Source organism: Thamnophis sirtalis, unplaced genomic scaffold (genome assembly GCF_051295495.1).
Source record: "Thamnophis sirtalis isolate CommonGarterSnake01/CBP01778 unplaced genomic scaffold, rThaSir2_p1.2 scaffold_5, whole genome shotgun sequence".
Lineage (NCBI taxonomy): Eukaryota > Metazoa > Chordata > Lepidosauria > Squamata > Natricidae > Thamnophis > Thamnophis sirtalis.
This window is the reverse complement of record NW_028261385.1, coordinates 63,216,942-63,240,689: the sequence shown is the minus strand read 5'-3', so window position 1 is coordinate 63,240,689 and position 23,748 is coordinate 63,216,942. Positions and strand designations below refer to the sequence as shown.

The 23,748-nt window shown below is 34.4% G+C and overlaps 1 protein-coding gene across 12 annotated transcripts in view; it reads right to left on the bottom strand.

The window, feature by feature from the left end:
* CDC14B (cell division cycle 14B) overlaps positions 1–23,748 on the bottom strand; it is a 55,360-nt gene that overhangs the window by 21,662 nt on the left and 9,950 nt on the right. For 11 of the 12 annotated variants that reach the window (XR_015696706.1, XR_015696705.1, XR_015696704.1 and 8 more), the window contains exons 2-4: positions 12,343–12,436; positions 7,988–8,063; positions 5,871–5,963 (exon numbers count right to left, since the gene is read on the bottom strand). Coding sequence is in view for 7 of the 12 variants with exons in the window: in XM_087715914.1 (XP_087572040.1) it covers positions 5,871–5,963; positions 7,988–8,063; positions 12,343–12,436 (263 nt within the window). In the remaining 5 variants the exon portion in view is untranslated. Of the gene's footprint in view, positions 1–5,870; positions 5,964–7,987; positions 8,064–12,342; positions 12,437–14,221; positions 14,380–23,748 lie in introns of those variants that run through there. The other variant, XM_014051649.2, reaches the window with a different exon arrangement.

Here is a 23,748-nt window from a genome sequence, read left to right as displayed (position 1 = left end):
CTTCTTTGAAATGTTTTTTTTTTTAAAAAATAACCATTGTTTTATACCTTTTACAAAAAGAAAACATTTAAAGCTAAATGTTTACTAATAAATAAATATTTGTAAACTAATATTTATTGAAGAAGTTGTTTCATCCCTACGTTCTCAGTCGCCTTCCTGGAAACTGATTAATTCATATTTATTTAATTGTAACAATGCTTTAGAGGAGTAAGGTAAGTGTTCACCTCACACATATGTGCTAATCGTTCCTGACTCTAGGGAGCAGTGCTCATCTTCGTTTCAAAGCTGAAGAGCCAGCTCTGTCCGAAAATGTCTCCGGGGGCATGTGGCTGGCATGACTCAACACCGAAGGCACATGGAATGCTGTTATCTTCCCACCAAAGGTGGTCCCTATTTTTCTATTTGCATTTTACATGCTTTCAAACTGCTAGGTTGGCAGAAGCTGGGATAAGTAACAGGAGCTCACTCTGTTACGCGGCACTAGTGATTCGAACCATTGACCTTTTTGATCGACAAGCTCAGCATCTTAGCCACTGAGCCACCATGCCCCTTAGTTTAGAGGAATGGATTCCACCAAATAAATCATTGACAATCATTGATATTCAGTTTCCCCCCTCCCCCCAACAACTAAGTGTTAATAGTATCAACGTGCAAAATACATTTTGCGATAACACACTGGATTAACCTGCAACACAAATCTATATATATTTGCAATTCTCACTGAGTAGTACCAAGGAAAGAAGTCCTTATTTTCCTCTGACATTTATTCGAAGATTCAATAAAGGCACAATAGAGCTGGCTGCAATCATGTTGGGAAAAAAAATTAAGAACAGGTCATGGATTTCATTTTCTCTTCCCCAACCTAGGAGTGAATTCTTCCAGTTCAATTACTATTAATATTGATGGAGATGTTAACACTGAATTATTGTGAAGGAAGTTTCCTGAACTCAAATAAAGGAAGGAAGGAAACATTCTTAACTAGGTTAACAGTTGGGTAACAGCATGTCTGCAGCATCAAAAGTAGCTTATTTATCGAACACATACAAATCGGTTACTCATATTTTCTGGTTGAAAACATGCAATGAAGTTGAATCAAAGTTAAAACAGCTGTCACGAAGTTTGGAAGAGAGGGAGACCTGTAAGGTTAAGCACATTTTTAGAAAAAACAAATAGTCTTAGGGTAGTTTTCAAGTCTCCAGCAGTTTATATTTTTTATTTAAAATGTATCTTTTCATAAAAGATTTTTTAAAGACTCTGTAGCTACAAAATCATAATCCTAACCAATGCATAAATAAAACTTATGAACTGACAATGCAAAATTAAAGGCAGCAGAAATTTCTTAAACCGGTGAAAGAGAGAGAGAAAAAAAGGCCTTATGTACAGTGGAAAGTAAACCTTGACATCTAATATAGGATAAAGATAAGGTAATATATGATCTCTTGGATAAAATACACACAAGAATACTGTATGAAGTACACACTCAAAGAGAAGGAGATTATACAAAGCAAAAGAAAAATACCAGCAGCCACATAAAATCTGAAGAACACATTTTTTAAAAATAAAATAAGGAAATGCCTATGAAAATCTACACACTGAACATGAAACATACTTCTGGCATTACGTTTTATGCATTAACCTAGAAATTAAAACTGATTTTACTGTCATATATTTACCATAATTTCATCTAGTTTCAAAATACTAATGGGAAAGAAGTTGCATGTTTGAAAGCTACATCAGAGATGATGTGTCTGCTTCAACAGCGTCATCTATAACAGGGTTACAACTAGAAATGTTGAAACCTAGGAAGGATTTTTAGAAAAAAAAGGGAGAGGGAGCACAAGGGGTGAAGGAAACTGCTTACCCTGAAGGAAGAAGATGAGAAAATAAAGTACACAGAGATGAGTCCTGGAGAAGATCACCTGAATTACAGCAATTCTTGGGGAGTAGGACCCAAGAACGGTAGCCCTCCAAACATAATTAGTGCCAAGCCTGAGAAAAAGAAACACTGTTACTAAGTTAATGCAGGGTTGGGAAAGAAGAAGTGAGATGGAGGCAGAAGACAAAGAAAGAAGGACACGACATATAGAAGCTATTTCTAATTTAAGACACATAAAGGAAACAGAAGAAAGGACATTCTGTGTTAATCCTTGTATTAGTAGATTGAAAGCACCTACTGCAGAAGTTTAGTATGATAATATGAATGTGTTTCTTCCCACACAGTGCTCCCTTTTAAAACAAAATTGGCATATTAATCTTTAGTTAAGCAAAGCAGAAACACTGGATTAATCTTATTTCTAATTGCTATTTCATTTCCTCAGCATTTCCTACATGCTTTTCCAACAGCACAATTCCACCGTTATATATTCTAATTACTTCAATACAGCTTGGCATATAAGAAGTGAAATAAGCAGGCATGTAGAGATGAGAAATTATTACAAAAGACTAAAAACCAGTTTACTAAGAACATCTATAGGATCTTAAGAAATGTTGCAATCTTTTTATGTTATTTCAAACACCTCTTTCTTCTGCTACAGAACTTTACATAGCTAATCATTCTGTGTGTTTGAAATTCTTACTGAATATGGTAGGAAAGTAAAAGACTTGACAGGATTTAACAAAAAAATAAAAATAGGTATATCACCAGATGAAAAACAATCATAAAGACAAAAATCTGTTCTTACAACATTTCATAACCTTGATGGAGCAGAAGAAGCAAGCAGCAATCTCTTGATTCAGTGTACAGTACACATTTTCAGAAAGTGTTATTTATAAAGTTATGAAAAAGAACATTTTAGGCTTCCTCTTCTTTGCCCAAGCTTGCACATTCCATTCTCAACTGGGTCCCAAAACCAATTAAACAGATAAAGAGTCACTGACCTGAAAGCTTTTCTAACTTTGTCTGAATTGTGTTACATAGGACAACTTTGTAAATAAATTTATTTCTAAGATTAAAAATACATTTCAGAATTGCAATGCACTGTAAAATTTGAAAATATTTTGTCAATTACATTTTAAGGAATATAATAACCATTAGAAAAATGCATTTACTGTAACACATTACGGATGCTTGAAAATATTAATATTCTGATGATAGCTACTAGATACATTAAATTCTAAGCTATAGTAACCCAGTTAATTAACACAAGAACTTGCATTGTAATAATGCTTAAGAATTGTCACATCAAGTAGAAAGCTATTATAACTCTTCATATTTAATATGCCTTGAAATCTTACTAAATATTTTTAGCATGTCCTCTAGAAATATCTAATACAATTTCAAACCCTAGTGGAGACTAGAACAGAAAGGCTATTAACAACCATAACAAGTTCTTTGAAAAAGGAATTTAGCATTGAGCAATATGAATCTCTCCACATTAAATACAACTATTTTCATTCTTAAGGGTACGAGCCAATTTGAAAATAAAATATAATGCAGACTATTCATTCTCATCCTGTATAATCTGCTCAAGGCATTTGGGTTTTCAACTTGAAAAGACCAGATCAACTGAAATCTCTCTCCTTCCCTCCCTCCTTCTCTTTCTCTCTCTCTCTCACACTCACATTATAGGAGGAAATAAATCTGTTGAAAATTCCTATTAGATTGAAAGACATTGTATATCATAATAATTTTTATATAAGCAAGAAAATTGTAAGTTTTTAATTATATTCTCAATCATCAAACAAACATGAAGATATTTTATATGAATAAAACTACTGGCTTTCAGTAATTTTGTTTACGATTACATACATGGGTAACATTTTGTATCTCATAATACATATATTACATATCCTAGTAAAGGCATTTCATTGTGTGCACAAGAGTAGAAAAATCTCTAAAAAAACTGCAACTGAAGTTTTCATGTTAGCAACTGTACACTTAATTTATATCAATAATAATTAGTTTGATTAAACTATCTTATTATTTTTGGAATAAGTAATTGTGTAAACTAAATATTTAAATTCCTTTTAGAATATTAATTCAGATAAATCTGCAGTAAAGATACATTTGGAATTGTAATGAAAACAGATGAGGCTATACTTGTGTTAATAAATATGATTTTATCCACATTCTTCTGTTATAACAACATAATGATAAATCAAGTTTGACAATGTTGAATGCTGTAAATTGGAGATGACAAGTAATGGCACATTGGTTGCTTGCCGCTGTCACTAACGAAGCCCCAGAGCATTCCCAGATCATGTAAAAAATAGTTTTATGATAGTGTAGTTTCTGCTATTTAAATCTTACAATCCACCCAAATCAGTCAAAACTGGCCCCTTAGGTGGTATTATGATGTTATAGATCAAGCACTGAGCCCAAAAATAATTAATAAAAAATGGATTATGCCTTCCTTTCCAGTTGCTAGCAGTAACTAAATTGGATTAAAAGAATGTGTACCTGACGACAATGTGTACCTGACGACAATTAAATAAACAAGTGTGATTCTCTGAATAAAAACTGTGTTACACTGCACAGTGATAATCTGTTAGTTGAACAAAGCACATTGACCATATGGCTCTCAGGCATAGTCTTCAAAGCCATGACACTCATCCACCCTCATGCATAGGAGAAAATAATTATGCCTATTATCCTGGATCCTAAAGACTGACTTAAAACAGATTTTTGTGCACTATTAACAAATACAGAAATAGCACAATGATTTTATGAAAAATATTAAATCACAATTCCAAATGCTATGAAGAATAGGAAGGACTGTCACTTTCATAAGGACTTTTATTTTTGGATAACCAGATCAGAATCAATGGATCATGTCACTTACTCTTCATAAAGCAAGCATACTTTAACATGTACAGATAACATGTGAAAGGATAAACTTGCAGATTAGGAGCCCAGTCACTTTTCCACCTTGTCCTCATTGATTGATTCCTTTATTACATGAATGAAAATACCTTTTATATAAAAATTATAACTACATCCTCTCCTCAGATAGCATTTTAGTGACTTTGCCATTAAGTGAAGTGGTTGCTAAGCAAACTCCTGACCGAGAAAGAGAGTAAAAATCACTGGTTACTACTGGGATCTTTCAAATAGTTTCTCCTATAGTGAGCTGTGCTGATTAGAACCCTTCCACTGGCTCATCTTTGGCCCAAAACTGAAACTAATCAGAACTAAATCAGTCTTACACTGAAAACGTTCCTTGTCAGGCACAGGAAAATTGATTCTAAATGTCTGAATTGGTCAAAAGAACAAATTTTTGTTGTCATTTATTATAATGTATTTGAAAATGATTAGTAACTGTGGCTAAATAAGGAGTGGGTATAATGAATAAAGATGGAAATTAAAGCTGCAATTCCAAACTTGGAACCCTATTAGGTCAGAACCCGATTTGGTTGTGGTCAGAAGCGTTTGTTACCACAGGTTCTACTGTATGTCATTTTTTAAAACAATGAATATCATAAAGTAGTGAGCCATGAAACCAAATGGATCATTTTCTCCCACTTTTTCTAGTCCCTGGTATGCTCATTATAATGGGGTTTAGCTTTTTTTGTTTGTTTAGGGGCATTTTTTGGACCCTACTCTTGTTTTCAAACAAGCCTCCCCCCTTCTTTACTATCTGTCACTCAAATTGAGTCCACTTTGTGATTGCCATTTCACAGAGTTGTTTTTAATTTAATTTTTGTTTTACTTAAGTAAGTTCCCTCTATGTGACATCTAGAGAATTTATACTGAAGTGCCCTTGATGAAAGAAAATGCACAACACAACTCTTCAATCTTTAAACATAGAAGAATATGTTTCTACTCATTTACTATGTAAAAAAGGAAATAAGCTGAAAGTTATTTCCAATTCTGACACCGAATAGAAGTCAAATTTGCGAACCTTGCCAGTTTAAGATGTTAAAATACTTACTGTGTAGCAGCCCATGAGGAAGGCTGCATTGGCTTGCTTTTTCTGATCCGAACCACAATAATGAACAATCTTCTTCCTTAACATGGTAAAAGACTATCAAGAAATGAACAGAATTATAATTGTAATCCCTGGATATTAGATATATTAATGAATGTAAATATTCCAAATACAATTTAAATAGTCAGATGCAGAGCTGCTACATTTAAGAAGTCGTTCCATGACAACATGCACTATAAAAAGAGAATGTGGATTCTTATATATTACAAAAGGACAGCAAGAGAAAAAAAATGAACATTCAAATTAATATTTTAAGTTATGTTCCTTTAAGTATAGTCCAAAGACCCCTAGGGGCCCCCTAAGACCCTCTCGGGAATTCACCATAATTGGAATTATTTGCTGCATATTAAAGACATTTGTAAAAATTTAAAACATCATTTTTCTCATTTTTTATGTTATTAGCACCTTTTGACAAATTTTTTATTTATGTTAATACCTAATGCATTTATTATTATTTTTATATAATTCCATGTAATGATTCCAAATAGTCTTCAAATGTATCAATTTACATTTTTATGGCAAATATTAATAAATATAATCCATACAAATAAACATTATTTCATTCATAATTTTTAAAATTGGGAAGGTATCCTGAGAGCAAAAAATTTAAGAAACAAAATTTTAAACTAGCTTAATGAAATAATTTAGAAGGTTCCAGCATGCTTCAGTGATTGGTTCGTTCAGCATTTTTGACTCAATTGTAGAATGAAATTACTATAGAGCAATGTTTCTCAACTTTGCTGATTTAACGTCCAACTAATTTACAAAGTGGTTTAAGATGCATTAATTACTTTCCTGCCTGTGATAAATCATTATTCATTTACAGCAGGAAAGGGACAGACACATACTGACATAATCTAGAACATACAGGGATTATATTCCTAAAGGTGTGTATCTATAAAAAGGCCAGAATACTAGATCACTGAAAGCATAATTACTATGAAACCAAGTTTTGCAGAGTAATTTGAATAACAGAATTCAAGAATTAGGCAATATTTTTGAATTCCATACTAATAACTCTTCAGCTGAAAATCTTAAAACTACAGCTGTATGTTGAATAAAAGATGTTCATATTTCAATGGAATTTCAAAAACTGAATTAAAATATATTGTTACACAATAATATGAAGTACTTTTGATATTTTTAATATAAATTATATTTTAATAGATTAATAGTAAGCAATTCAATGCTGCATAAAACATCTGAAAAATAGTTTGAATTATGTTTGGTGATTTTAGAAGTTCTAGTGGTTTTTACAATGCCACATATTGCAATAGTGTCAATTATTACTGACACTATGGATACTACTTTCACACATGAAAATAACTGGCTAGTTACCATGCAGCTCTGTCAGCTGTTGCATGTGACTATTTACAATAAAAAAAGAGAGAGAAATTACAAGCTATTTATTTGTATTATGACACAACTGATTAAAACAAACATAGCAACCAAAAACTATTTCATTTTCAGAGGGATCATGAAATGGGAACAGATTTCATTCCAGCAATTTATTTATACATTAAAGTACATTTCCATAAAATATAAGAACTGTATTTTCAGTATACTTTACATAATAAGTTGACTAAAATATTCAAGAATGTGAATAACTATGAATATGCATAAGCTGTTAAAAATATACTAAAGAAATTTCCTTCTGTAACTAAAAGCAGATATTGATAACCAACGACTCCAATGTATTCCAGGGAAGAGATCCAACAGTTTCTCAATACGTTTCTTCTGCTCCTGGTAACTAGGACTTCAAGTTTTATAACTTTACAATTCTCCCTTTAATCATTATCCACATTATGAATTCAAAATTATTGATACTCTGAAATAAAATCTAAAACTGATCATGTATTTTCCCACTCTTTTGGCAAACATATTCTCCTTCAGTAGAGTAACTACAGTGCCCAAATACTGTAAATCTTGATTTTATTATTTCTTCTGGGTGGGGAGTATACAAATAATAAAAAAGTGCAAACACGACAAATAGAAAAGAATGTTCACTCCCTCTAACATTTTATAAAGAAACTGAGAATGACCGAACTATTAGATGTTACCTTTAATTTTTTATTTAGCTTGCAACAGTATCTGTAAATCATTGCCAGATTGAGAGGGCCAAAATCTGCATAGAAGCTTGGGAAAAGGGAGGGGAAAGGAGAAGAGAAGGATAGAGAAGGGAAAAAAAGAACTCATTGAAATATCTGGTTTTTTAAAAAATAAAAAATAAATTCTCTCAACACACTCCCATTGCAGCTACTTAGATTTTAATAAATAGGCATTATAACTGGCACATTCCCATCTCTTTCAATATAACCATTGAAACACAATTTAATTAAAGGGGGGGGGGGGATCTTGCAAGCTTTACATATATTGCCAAATAAGTCAACAACACCTCCTAGATTATGAAGTCAATAAATGGTGAAACCATTTTAGAATAGGTAATGCAATATTTTGTAGGCATATCTTCAATTAAAATGTAAAAGTGACTAATTCAACAGTGCACACATAACATGCTGCAAATAGATCAGACTACTAAGGATAGTGTAAGCCTGAAGTATCAACTCACAAAAGAGAGCTAATTGACTCAACTCTGCATGATTCATTGATTGGAGCTTGTTTGTATATGCCAATAGGCTTGGTGTTTTAACTGACCCAATTCTTCATTGTATGCAATTGATAAAGGATCTACAGATGCAGAAATCAGAATGTTAATCATGGCTAAATAGGGAAAATACTATTTAGATGATCTTATGGCAGGTTATAATGACAGAGAGGCACTAAAGGAATGACTAATATGACAGTAGCTAAAAGTGAGATTATAAAGCCACGTCATCATTTGTACCATTCTGATCTTCAGGAGAATACAAAGAAACATGTCCATGAATCATGCAGAGTATACATATCCCAAATGATATGCATCAATTTATGGATGAATGATGCTTAAGTATAGATTTTCTTTTCAGAATTCCACAATCAACTCAGTCACATAAGATGGTTGGGGGGAAAAAACAGTCCAAACAAGCAATACCTAAGTTAGAACTATTTATAGTTTTGCTTCGCATCCATGATGGATATATTTTCTGCGAATAATATGCAAGATTGAATTTTTTTAGTCAACTAGTGATATATAGGGCAAAACATTTCACAACTGAGAAAACCCTGAACCTAGAGTAGACTTTCCCATTGTATTCCTTCAGATGTGTTAAGTTCAACTCCCACAATTTCCAAATAACTGGAGGGAACTAGAATAAGGATAGTGTCCTGGACTAGAGGAAGACAAATCAGCCTCTAAACATTTCAGCCATATAGATGGCAATTTCTTGGGCAGCCTAATGCTCAAACAGCTTGAAAACTGAACAACCATTTGCTCTTACCGGTAGCATAGTGAATTGTTATGAGAAAACCATTTAACAGGTCTTGTCTGAATTGACACCCAGAATTATTTTCTATTAATTTTTCTGGACTGCAGGCCTTTTCTAATATAATTCAACTGATTCATATTATTAAAATGAATTGAAGTCTGTAGCTTCAACCCAGTCAATAATTTAAACTGTCTCAGGGTAAATACAAAATTTTTGATCTCTGTAAAAATACCTCTCCTTAAAGCAATGGTGAAATACCATGGAAAGTTAGGAAATATTTTTGAGTCTATCCAGCAAAATAACACTGCAACACCATTTTCACTTGTAATAAATGCAATAAACAATGCTACACATTCCCATATTTGTAATTTCTGGAGGCCAATAATGAGAATACTGTATTCCAACAGAAGATCTTCTCTTTATTTCAACTGCTTGTCATTCAAAGATATACAATCCAAGCTACAATTCCCTACTTGTAGAGTATACTGGATTTCCACTGCCTTTAACATTTATCTGGAGGGTAAGAGAATGCTTGATAGGCCACAAGTTTCTCTGTGTAAATTTATGAAACATAGATCTTGTTCAAGTATTCTAATTATAATAACTAATCAAGGAAGCATGCTTAGCCTCTGTAGTAGAAAATGTATTTCCCAACTGAACTTTCTGGTTTTGGAAACAAAGAAGGACTGGACCTGATTAATACTTCGATGGAATGCCATTAAGTTATAAGCTAGACTGGGAAGTAAAAAAAAAACATCCTAAAAGAATGCAGTGGCAAATTATTTCCATTTTGTTGTTAAGAAAGCTACATGGAAATCTTTATGAAATTACCAGAAGTAAAAGCTCAACTCAATGGAGACTGTGGAGATGGATATTTACCATTATTCTTCCATTTAACATGAAACATGATTCTTCGACATAAATCATGCTTCAGATCAGTTAAAAATACAATAATAATTTTAAAACATAGCAATATTTACAGAGTTAAAAGAAACAAACATATCAATTTGCTTCCAGGTTTACACCTTAGAAAAAAATCTAAACCATTCTTAAACTCTTTGAAATTCTTCTTCTTGCCTAGTATTCTAGAAAGGACATACTGTAATTAAGTTAAAACCTAGAACTTAAAATGCTCTTTCTCACTTCTGGCTTTCGATTTTTCAGTTCTTGGACAACATTGATGGATACAGATGCTTATTCTACAATAATGAGTTCTATTTCAAATGAGCCTTCTTGACTGCTATATAATGTTCATTTAGAAAAATAATATGTATACAGTACTATGAAAGCTTTAAACAAGCGTCAAGCAATCTCATCATAAAAATTAAGTAATATTTGTGCAACAGAAGTTGTGCAAATACTTCGTATTAGTACCAATATTTAATACTCAGTAGAACTAAAATAAAAAGAACAAAAATCAGATTCCTTTTATTTATTCTCAAAGAAATAAAGCAAAAATACATTTCCTTATTTATTATCATCTTTTCTGCTTCCCTTTCCACCGCCACTAATTTTAGCTGCTAATTATTCCAACTGAATTTTATAAAATTACTTCTTCTGAGCTACATGATTCACTATGGCACTCCCTAAGTATTTGCCAAGTCCTTCTGACCGTTGCTTTTTAATTTAAAAATTGAGAAAGGAAATAAATATGCTGGAGCAACTTGATATTCTGTTTTTCAGAATTTCAATCAGCTTAAGGCGGTTTTTGCAGTAAACACTATATTTTGAGACAGCAAGTATACTCATACTGTCTTCCTATATTATCACCTCATTCTTAGCAACCATGCAACCCCTCAAGATAGAGTCAGATTGGTGTAGCGGTTAAAGCACCAGGCTAGAAAATGAGAGACCTTGCATTCAAATCCCATCCTTGGCATGAAACCAGCTGGATGACCTTGGGCCAGGTACTTTCTCTCAACCCTAGGAAGGAGGCAAATGCAAATGCAAAAAAATCCCACCCAAGATAGATTTCTTTAATTATGTTTGCAGTACCCCAGGTATAGGTAGTCCTCAAGTTACAACCATAATTGACTGCAAAATTTATGTTGTTAAGCAAGAAATATGTTAAGTGAGTTTTAGTCCATTTTATGATTTTTCTTGCCATAATTGTTAAGTGAATTACTGCAGTTGTTAAATTAGTAACACAGTTGTTAAGTGAACCTGGCTTGGCTTGTCAGAAGACTGAAAAGCTGATCACCTTGGGACATTGCAACTGTCATAAATATGAACCAGTTTTCAAGCATCTGAATGCAAATCAAGTGACCAGGGGGATGCTGCAACAGTCATAAGTGTGAAAATGGTCATTAGTCACTATTGTCAGTGCACTTTTAATTTTGAACGGTCACTAAATGAATCTCTGTAAATCACTGCCTCTCTATATACACCAATAGGCTTGGTATTTTAACTGACCCACTTTTTCACTATATTTAACTGATAAAGGGTCTACAGATGCAGAAGTTTCTGAAAACATGTATTTGAAAATATGAAAATCTTCTAATTTACTACATTTTAGTAGTTCTTCAATAAGCATTTCCTATCTTATTAGAAAATAGAATTCTAGGAATATTCAGTTTAAAGCAGATTTGACTGTTTTATTTCAAATTCCATACAACTTCTTTTCAAAGCAAAAAATATCAAACTTCACGTTTCAGTTTCAAATTCAATTGTTGAACTGAACCATTTTTAATTGACTAAGATGTTCTATACCATAGCAATCAACATAGAATCAATATAAAATTCTCTCTATATAACACACCCAAGTACAGTGAAATCACACCAATATTCCTTGTCACAAGTAATGAGGGTCTACAAACTATGTGAGTAAAATTTATGAGGAATAAGGTTATGTGATTACTATACACAAATAATGTGTATCGTAAACAATGCTTTTGGAATCAAAGATTTCTAACTGGCCACAATTGGCCAATGATAGAAGACTAGATATTATATTTATTTTATCAAAAAGCTTCACAATGTATTTTTATATATGCTGTTGCTCTTATTTTTTATTTCTGTCTTGCAGAAAAAGGGAATAATATTATACTTACTTTTCATACACAAATTCATCATCTATGCAGAAATAGTGTGTATTTGTACTACCGCTTTTTGGTTTATGGAACAGAATGGCAAAATAAAGACGATCTGAAATTGAAAACAAAAACACCAAAATAGTATTTATAATGAACACAAAGACAATTGTAGAAAATGGGTTGATAGATTTATCTGTGTCTTTTTAGCCAAGTTACAACAGCAAAAATAAAAACTTCCATTCAGAATCTGATGCTTTCAGAAAATTTGCAATATAAGTATTAATAACTATTCACTATGGCATAGAGGATGAACTTTAAATTTGGATATAAGAAATTCAAATTCATAATCTGAGTTGTCAAAAAGAACTCTTACCTATCTCACTGAAACTACAATCCTTTTCTGTGCAACATTAAGATAATTATTCACATGAATCATGTGAAGGAACATTACAATTCAGCTGTATTTATGAGATACTTTTGAAATTACTGGCATCACTTCCTAACACATTAGAAATAGAGTTATGCAGTAAAAGTTTGGTCAATGGTTAAATCACCAGGTTAGAAACTTGTAAGTTTGTACGTTTCTTTTATTAACAAAGCACTGTTTTGTTAATTATACTATTGATGTTAGAGTGTATGACTTCTGGTCCCACCTTATGCATGAAAGCTAGCTGGGTGAGCTTAGCTGGGCCAGTCACTCTCTCAGCCTAACCTACTTCACCGGGTTGTTGTGGGGAAAATAGGAGGAAGAAGTATTATATTATTATATTAGATATTTGCTGTCTTGGTATTTATAAAAAAAACAATAAAGGTGAGATAAATCAATCAATCTCAACACATTTTTTTCCAATCTTGGCAATTTCCATGTTGGAAACCTTTAGTTCTTCGAAGAATGACGAAAGTCCAGTGTTGGTAACTACTACATGTATAGAGTGTCTCTTGCAGATATATTCATGTTGCTTAGTCATACACACTAAATACAATGTAACTATGTTAACATGGTCTCTAAGCAGAGCTGCAGAAGGGGCACAGCCTTGCAATTCTATTCTATGATTAAGAGATTTTAAATTACTATCGGTGACAGTTGTTAGGATTTTTTAAACAGGAAAGTCTGGCAGGAAATACAGATTAAAAAATAGCGGCTAAGACATAATTCAGCTCTAATTGGTTGGAAAAAGTCTGAAATCTAACTGGGGAAAGAACATAAAGATGAGAGATATTTTTAGAACTCCCTCTTAAAAGCAAAGAAACTTTTATAAATTGCACAAAAACAAAAACTGTGAACAATGCTACATTAATTTATTCTGAATAAAAAAGTTCCACAGACTGCTTCATGATTTGTTACATTATTTCCATGTAATTATGGTTTTGCTACAACTATAGAGTACAAGCACAAGACTATAATAAATAAATATTTATTGAAAAACACTTGAGCTTACATATCACAACGTGTGGAAATCCTAACAAATTCAAAAATGTTGCCCACACAATGGCACACCAAAAAATTGTATATGGGCGGGCAAGGAAGCCAGTAGACACATCACCAATTGCTGTGGTGATTCGCAATTTTGGGGAGTTTTGTGGAACAGACTAATAGCCCTACAGAAACAATCATTCCACTTACTCCAAAGATTTAAAGGGCTCAAGTTCCGACAAAGACAGAGGCAGACAAAGTTCTTTGTTGTGCAAAATACCTGCGGCACCTTGTTTTGTTTTTAACCGTTTACCCTGCATCAAAGAAAGAACTTGAAAACCCACAACGAGTGAGCTTATAGTTGGTCTCTCCCCCCACTTGGCGTAAAACTTCTGCCTGTTCCGTCAGAATTTTAAACGCGCCACAGGGGAAAGTCATTCTCCACCCCCGCCTTTTCTTTTTAAAGCTCCGCTACTTGCTTACCTTTAACTAACTCCGCGCGGAAGGGCAAGCGCTTGGCGGCGTTCATCTCGGTTTATCAACATTCAACCGGAGAAACCAGGGACTGAGCTGCTGGAAATGGCTGCTTGCGTAGGTCGCTGCTGACTTTTGCAGCCGCGGTCAGAAACTCCTAAATGTCTCCCTCCCTCCCTCCCTCCTCGGAGTACTAACCGCAACCGCAACTCTTGCTTTCAAAGGGGGGGGACAAAGCAGTCTCCGCCAACTCGAACGCCAGGGCTGGGGCGCTCCGAAAAAAAGGCGCCACAAAATCCTCTTCCCCCTAAGCCTTTTCCCCTTTGGGTTTACTGCAGCTCCTTTCTTCAACAGGCAACCTCCAGAGGGCCGCCAGTCCTTCCCGCGCGCTTTCTCCAGCTCCCCTTGCCACCGATTTGTTCGGCCCAAGGAGCAATTCCCAAACGTCGGCCCGCCTGCAAAGGGGCCTCAAGAGCGCGCGTCGGGCGTCTCAGCTTTTCCGAACGTGCCTCCAGCTCCTCCGCTTCTGCCAAAGGCGCCGACGAACACTTTCCCAACAATCATTAACGCGTCCCCTTCCTTCAGCCAAGGAGGCAGCTCTCGAAAGCTTCGCACCGAGAAGCGGCCATTGGCTGGGCGAAGGAAGCAAACAGAGCCCCTCCTTGCCAACCGCTGGCCACCTCGCACTGCAACCAAGGGCCTTTGCCCAGTCTAGGAGCCTCCCGAAACCTCGGCCTGACCTAGTTCCTCGTGGATTTTGGTCACTGCCTAGCCTCCGGTTTTGTTGTGTGTATATATATATATATGTTATATTTATGCTGATAAATAAATAAAGGGAGACTTTATTTATTTATCAGCATAAATATAACAAATGTAACAAAAAAGGCAACAGTAAAAAATATTGGGTTTCTGTCTGGATGGTCTCTTGTGACGAGCCTAATGACAGAGAGTGGAAGTGTGACCTTCCTCCCATACTTGGGCATACCAGGGGTTGTGACTTTAAGTATATATATATATTTTGGTTAGTCATACTAAGTCACCAAGTTGATTTCAAACGTTGAACAAGCACTGGTACATCTGATATAAAAAAGCGCTAGATATTTTATTTAAAAATTGCTTTTTTTTTCAGAAGCCTTTATGGAGGGGGGGGAACAAATGGAGCAATTTGTTTGTTTACAACTCTCCAACAAGTCTTCAAATTTGGCAATTTTAAGACTTGTGGACTTCAACTCCCAAAATTCTAGGAATTGAAGACACAAGTTTTAAAGTTGCCAACTCTGGGGACCCCTGAAAATCAAACAGATAAATTATTGTTTGCATTTGAGATTACATCTGAGCAAGAACTGTTAGTAAATCAACAATGGGCAAGCCGAAGCCCTATCTGCAGAATAAGATCAATAATCTCCAAAGTCTACAGGTAAAGTTGTAATTATACCACAAAGGGCTTTAAACTGTTCATATTAAGACCATAGTACAAAAATAATTATTTGGCACTGCAGTGCAAATGTCATAGTTGTAAAGGATAGCTCATATCACAGATTCAATAAAGTGTTGCAGTAACATGGAATACCCATGGAATAAATTGAATGCTTCATTTTCTAGTTGCAACAATGCTCACAGATATCAGTACATAGTTATCCATCTACTGATATACAAATACAACAGTATTTCCTAATACCAGTATCAATATATTATTAAACCAAATGCACAGGTATAGATGGTATCTAGCTCAATAGTAGTAACTGCGAGAGTGACCTTGGAATCCTAGTGGACAATCACTTAAATATGAGCCAGCAATGTGCTGCAGCTACCAAAAAAGCCAATGCAATCCTAGGCTGCATTAACAGAGTGGTAGAATCAAGATAACAAGAAGAGTTAATACCACTTTATAATGCCCTGGTAAAACCACACTTGAAATAATGCATCCTGTTCTGGTTGCCATGATATAAAAAAGAAGTTGAGATTCTAGAAAGAGTGCAGAGAAGAGCAAAAAAGATTAACTATGGGGCTAGAAGCTAAAACATACAAGGAATAGAATTGGGCATCTCTAGTTTAATGAAAAGGACGAGGGGTGATATAATAGTATTCCAATATCTAAGGGGAAAGAAAAGTCAATCTATTCTCCAAATTACCTGAAAGGCGAACAAGCAGCAATAGATGGAAACTAAGCAGCGAACCAATCTAGAACTAAGGAAAAATTTCCTGATAGAATAATTAATCAGTGGATTGACTTGCCTCTAGAAGTTGTGCATGCTCCAACACTGGAGGTTTTAAAGAAAAGATTGGACAACCATTTGTCTGAAATGTTACAGGGTTTCCTGCTTGAGTTGGGGGTTGGACTAGAAGACCTCCAAGGTCCCTTCCAGCTCTGTTATTCTGTTAATATTTAATTCAGTAATTCAGATAGATGGGGGACATACAGAGAAATGTACTGAAGATCAGCAAGGTTGATATGGGAAATGGTGATCTTAAAGAAGAATGAAGTATTCAAAATTCCCTTTTATTTCAATGTAAAGATTAACATTTTTTTTAGCAAAATATTTTCATTTTTATTTTTTTCATTTTCATTTTCATACACTCACATTTATACTGTGCATAGCCAACACCATACACATACAGCATTAAACAATAATCGCAGCAATTCCTCTTGTCAACAATACCCCAGAAAATAGAAACCCAATATACCTCTTCCACTCTCCATACACCACTTTCTTCCACCCCCCTCCAACTTTCTATCTTCCCTCCACCATCCCCCTCTACCCTACTTCCCCTCCCCCTCTACCTCTCCTCTCTCCAGATCCACTCCCTCCCTTCCTTCTCACCTTCCCTCCCACCCTCTCTCCCATCCCTCTCTACCCATCTTTCTTCTTTCCCACTCCTCCTCCCCTTGGTGTATTTCCACTATATGTCAATGTACTTAGCTTATCCTATTTTTAAAGAGAAATTAAAGAAAAACAGTATACATGTGAAGTCACATTACATTGAGATCTAACACATCATGTTTAACCTGGTATATATCCCTCCCTCCCCCCAACCCCCCACCTCCTTCCCCCCCCAACTTCCCAGAACCCGTACACAGTATAGATTTTTAACAAACACAGTCTAAAATATATTGAGAAAAAAGAAGTAAAAAAAAAAAGTTAATAACATCTCTACATTGATCTTAGCTTCTTCTTGCTAAGCTAACTTTGAACAATTAAATCATTCCTGATCTTAAGCATAGGCTATCTGGAATTTCTTAGTCCCGTATTTATTTTGTATATAGTCAATCCATTTTTTCCAGTCTCGTTTATATCTCTCATTTGAATGATCTTTAAGATATGCCGATATTTTAGCCATCTCAGCTAGGTTTGTAACTTTCAATGTCCATTCTTGAGTTGTAGGCAAGTCTTCCTTCTTCCAGTATTGCGCCACCAACAGTCTTGCTGCCGTTATTAAGTGCAGAATCAAGTTAGTCTCTACCACTGTAAAGTCAGTACTTATACCTAGCAAAAATAACTGAGGAGTAAACTTTATCCTTCTTTTAAAGATATTTTGCATAATCCACCATATTTTTATCCAAAATGCCTTAACCTTTCGACAAGTCCACCATATATGAAAATATGTAGCATCGAGAGAACCACATCTCCAACATTTAGGTTGTAAATTCGGATACATAGAAGCCAGCTTTTTAGGATCTAAATGCCATCTATAGAACATCTTATAAAAATTTTCTCTGAGGTTTTGAGCTTGTGTAAATTTCACATTTCTTACCCAGATTCTTTCCCATGTATCCAACATTATTGGTTCTTCAATATTTTATCATGCAATCTTTAACTAATTCTGTTTCCGAATCCATCTGTATTAATACGTTATATATCCTCTTTATATGCATTGAGCTTTGATCTCTTATTTGTTTAAACAGATTATCCTCAACTTGGATAAAACCAATTTTTTGATCTATTTTCTATCTGGCCTGTAATTGCCCATACTGGAACCATGTTTGAACTGCCTTCTCCTCTTTTAATACCTCTAAGGATTTTAGTTGTAATACCGTAAAGATTAACATATTGATTACATTAATTTTTATAAAATGAGTTCACCTGATATGTTTTATATTTCAGATGCTGTGTACATAAATCTTACACCAGAATATTCAGAGGGAAATGGAAATTTTATTTATGGTGGTAATGATCAATTAATTGATCATTCAGAAAGTTGTTGGATAATATAATATAAACCTCCTTGCTTTGGGTATATTGTAACTCATTGTGTGTTGAAAAACCAATTTCAATGAACTATAAATATCGAAGAGACCTGCAAAAATTAAGATGACCAGTAGAAGGAAGCATAATGTTAGCTTTTTAAAAAATCTGTTGGTGGTCAGTTGGCGGTCTTCTGATTTTTTTGCAGAAAAGTTCTCAGTCATTTTGGGTAATAAAGGTAGTCCTTGACTCACAACCACAATTGAGCCCAAAATTTCTGTTGTTAAGTGAGAGATTTTTAAAGTGGGTTTTGCCCCATTTTACAACCTTTCTTGCCACAGTTAAGTGAATCACTGCAGTTGATTAGTAACTTGATTGCTAAGTGAATCTGGCTTCCCCATTAACCTTGCCTGTGAGAAGGTTGAAAAAGGTGATCACATGACTCCAAGACACAGCAATGATCATAAATATGAACCAGTTGCCAAACATCATGATCATGGGGATGCTGCAAAGGTCATAACTGTGAAAAAAAGTCCTAAGTCATATTTTTTAGTGCCATTGTAACTTTGAACGGTCACTAAATGAACTGTTGTAAGTCAAAGACTAACTGTAGTGGGAGAAGAAAACTGGATGTGGTCCCAACTCCACAAAATATAACTGTTTAAAATAATGCTTTTAAAATTCTGCATAAATTTATCATGTACTTCTCATTATTTTAATAGTCTAGTAGGCAATAGTCCTTAAAAACACACAAATATTGTATATTTATTTTTTATCCCTAAGGCTCACTTCTGTTTCAAACAAGTAATAATAGTATTAAGTTAGTTGCAGCATACTTAAGATGCTAAGTGTAGTGTGTGGAAGAGTTTCAGGGTGTAAATTTTTAAAAAACCACTCAGATTATTTTTTAATCTCTTTATATCTCTATTACTATGAAACAAACTCAATAATTTTGTTGCCTTTTTAAAGTACACAATAACATTGCAATTGAACTCCAGAAAACTTCCAAGTTCTGCACTTCTCAGATATGACATATTTCTTCAGCAAGATCAAATCTTGCCCCTCTCAGTAGTAAAATCTTGCTCCTCCCAGTAGTACAGTAGGGCTAGGTTTGCATCCAGCTACAGCAAGACATAAGGCACATGCTGCAAGGCACAGCTAGGCACAATGGTTCCCCAAAGTGCCAACGAATCCAAGGAAGAAAGTTGTGTAAGCCTTGTCATAGTTTAGGTGAGTGTTACTTGTCTGGTTACATGAAAAGTTGGATGAACTTTGTCAGTACTAAATGAAAAGCTTTTGAATTTCACAGGGATGACAGCCAATACAGAATAGCATGAAATGTGATCACTATATCTTTGACCTCCTTTCTTTCAGAAAAAGAAAAGACCAAGCTACTACTGCAGACTGAAAGAATACTACATAATTTAAGGGGAATACCTGGCTTTCTTAAAAGGCAAGGTGTTAAAAGACTTCTGAAAGATTAAGCTCATGCAGTCAAAGGTACATGTTGTAAATCTGGAAATTTTGTCCCAGAGGGCTGGTCAGTAGAATGAAATAATCCATAAGAAGCATAGATATCTGCTTGTTCTTCACTGCCTAAATTGGACATAGATAGGGCATTCCATCTTAAAGGAAGGCACCATACTAGTCTCTCCCAATTTTCAACTTCCAGTATTTCTAAAACGCTAACATCACTATTCTTGTTTCACGGCTTCAGTATGGTTTATATATAATAATTGTTCTAAATTGCATATCACAGCCAATGGTCAAGCTATATACAGTATTGTTTAACTTTTGACTTATTGACTAAACCAGAGTGACTGTTACACACTTAATACTAAGTCTTGGGTTACAAAGTACAATGCCTAGATACTGTATATGTATCATGCAAAGGAAAAAATCAAACAAACCTGTTATAGTTAATATTCAAACTGTGTTAAAGCTATAAATCAATGGTTTAAATCAGAGGTGTCAAACCCAATAGCATCAGAGGCAGTATCTTGATGTATCAGGATGTTGTTGCCTTTGTGGACCCTTGGTGGGCGTGGCCTGCATGGGCCGTATCCGGCCTGCGGGTTGCCAGTTTGACAGGCCTGGTTTAAATGTTTTAATAGCTATTACCATAGTATATATGTCAAATATAGGTAGACTTCTGAAAGCATAACAACTGTCCTGTTTATGAACCATCTGAAGTTACAGCTGCACTGTAACTTTATGACCAGTCCTCGCATCTATGACTATTGCAGTTATGGTTCTTGCATTTATAACCATGCCCATGGTCCTATGATGTACATTTAGGTGCTTGGCAACCAGTGGGCATTTAAAATCATAAATTGCAGTCACATGATATCTCACTTAATAACACATGGTGACTTTCTTAATATAACCAAATGGGAAATGGTATAGTAAATCCATATAGTAAATACTATAGTATAGTAAATACTTTGCTTAACAATTGTAGTGTTTAGCAACAGAGTCCCTGAACCCAATTGTGCTGGTTGCTAAGTGAGGATTATCTGTAATTAAAACATTTATGAAATCCTACCCACAAGGCATATTTTATTTCCTTGTAATATGTTTACTTCTGTACTAAAATAGATCATTCAAGTTTAAAATTACTTCTTTAAATTACTATACAAAAAGATAGAGTGCTGAATCAATTATCAATATTTGCAGAGTAATAACTGCAGTTAGAAAGTGTTTAATGTTTCATGAAAAAGCTTTGCAATAATCAAAACAGGCAATGCAGAACAATTTCCTTGAATAATAGAATACTTTGTATTAAGTAATGGGAAATGTACATTTACAACATAACTTAGACTCAATATTGTGTACACTTAACAGTAAGCAAACAAGAGTTTATGGGCCCTATTTCTGAATTAACAATCCATGGGATTGCTTGTTTATATTTGTTTTCCTGAGGGCCAATATGGCTATTAGATGTTTAAAAAATTCTGCATTCATCAGAATGATACAAAAAAGATAATGTGGTCTTACAAAGAGCACAGAGAAAAGCAACAAAGATGATAACAGGCCTGGAGGCTAAATCGTACAAAGAACAGCTAAGGGAGCTAGGCATGTTAAACCTAATGAAGAAAAGGCTCAAGGGAGACATGACAGCAGTCTTTTAAAACTTGAATGGCTGTTATAAAGAAGAGGGAAGATTTTTTTTCTATAGCACCTGAGGACAGGACAAGAAGCAATGGAAACTTGTCAGAAGGAGATTCAAGCTGGAAATAAGGAGAAATCTGGCAGTAAGAACAATTAAAATCAATGGAATCTTAATTCAATTGCTGCGGGTTTTCAAAAGACTGGACAGCCATTTGTCTCAGATGATATAAAGACTCCTGCCTTGGACAAGGGGATGGAGTAGAAGATCTCCAGTATCCCTTCTGATTCTATGATTTTAAGAACCACAAGCTTTTTACAGCTCGCTTGCAACTTTACCAAATTTAATTTAGCTATTTCCTTTTGTTATTAAATGGGTATTGCTAGTTCAGTGCATATGCGCTCCACTTTTAAGGTGCTGAAAAAATCCCCATGACCTGCAACAAAATTCATTCTTCCACTCTTATCTTGCCCTAACTTCTGATAGGTTCCTGAAATATAGATCTATAAAATTTAGTGAAAATATTTCTATCTATTTTAATACAGACTCGTAAAACAGATTGGGACAAATGACATTAGTGCTGTGGGATAATAGCAGGTTTACTCTATTTGGATTTTCAGATAAAAGGTATCTTTTGTGCTAAGTTCTAACAATGTAGTTCTCTAATGTAACTAAGAAACAGTCCAAATATATAATTCCCCTCATTCTGAGTACCTTACTTTGCTCTAGAAACTGATCCTAGCCCATTTTCTCTACCTTATCTACTTATACTGTAGTGATTTTGGCTGCTTAATCTGAAGTAGATCATGAACCTGGGCCCAATATAGTGTAGTGGTTAAGGTTCTGGGCTAGAAACCAGGTGACCGTGAGTTCTAGGGCTCTCTTAGGCATGAAAGCCAACTGGGTGACTTGGACCAGTCATTTTCTCAGTCCAACCCACTTCACAAGATTGCTGTTGTGGAGAAAATAAAAGGCAGCAGTATTAGGTATGTAAAGAGCAACATAAAATCTAACTAACAACAAAAACAATGAACTATTCAAAGTATGGGAAATACTTGAAATTCTTTTTTAAAAAAGGAGGTACAAGGCCAAAAATAATTTGAAGTATTTAGTTTAGTTAATACGTATTATTTAGTTAATTTATAACCTGCTGTAAAATAAGTGGATATCTTGCCTTAATATAGAAATATTAAAACATTTTAAAAAGACTTTTTTAAAAAAAAATAGGCAAAAATATGTGCCTATTATTAACACCTTTCTCCTAGTATCACATTAAAAGTTACAATTCGTAACTGGTTTTGAAGGGGATAGGAGGCACAGTTGAAATTTTTGGAGGCTGCATATGAGCATGTATGCATATCATTGTCTTTACCTATTACATACCATACATACTTTGTTTTAAATAGTAATGTTATTAAAAATTATAATTGCACTGACAGAAACTAAAACAAAGTAAAAACAATGAAAAATAGAAGGTGCAGAAAACAGAAAATGGAAAAGTAAAAGAATATAGTAAGAAATAGAAAATAAATACATAAGGAAATGACCTCCCTTTTCAACCAAGGATAAAAAACTTTAGTAACTTATCACTTTCTCTTAAAATACAACAAATGATCTCTTCTTCTCATCTTTTATCTATAAACAAATCCTTAAAACCTCAGCATTTGTCTTGATAAACAAAAAGGGTTAAGGATTACCAGCAGTAACAACATATCTATTTTAACCTTGATCAAATAAACCAACTTTCTACTCTTTTACATTTAACAATCTTGATCTTAAGTCTCTTCAAATGATGTAATAGAATTTAATTTCTTTTCACTTTTTCCTTTGTCCCTTCTCGCAAAACTATTCAAAATCTTAACAGAACTCTTTTGTAAATTATCCAGAGTATTTGTTTGTTTATTTTTGTATATCTGTCAGGCTTAGCTCAAAAATGACATAACACAAAATGACATAACGCAAAAGTTCAGTTCTTTGTTTAATTTTGCCAGAATCTTACCAGAATCTTAGCAGACTAAGCATATGCTATCCTAACATAACAGATATACCTTTGGAGATTCTAGGGCAGGGGTATGAAACTCAAAGCCCGGGGGCTGGATCTGGCCCACGGGATGCTTAGATCTGGCCCACGTGGCTGCCCTGGAAATGAGTGGCCCACAGTGCCTCTTCCAGTGAAAATAGAGCCTGGGAGGTTCACACATGGCTCTCTTGAGCTCCATTTTCACTGGCAGAGGGTTGCAGGA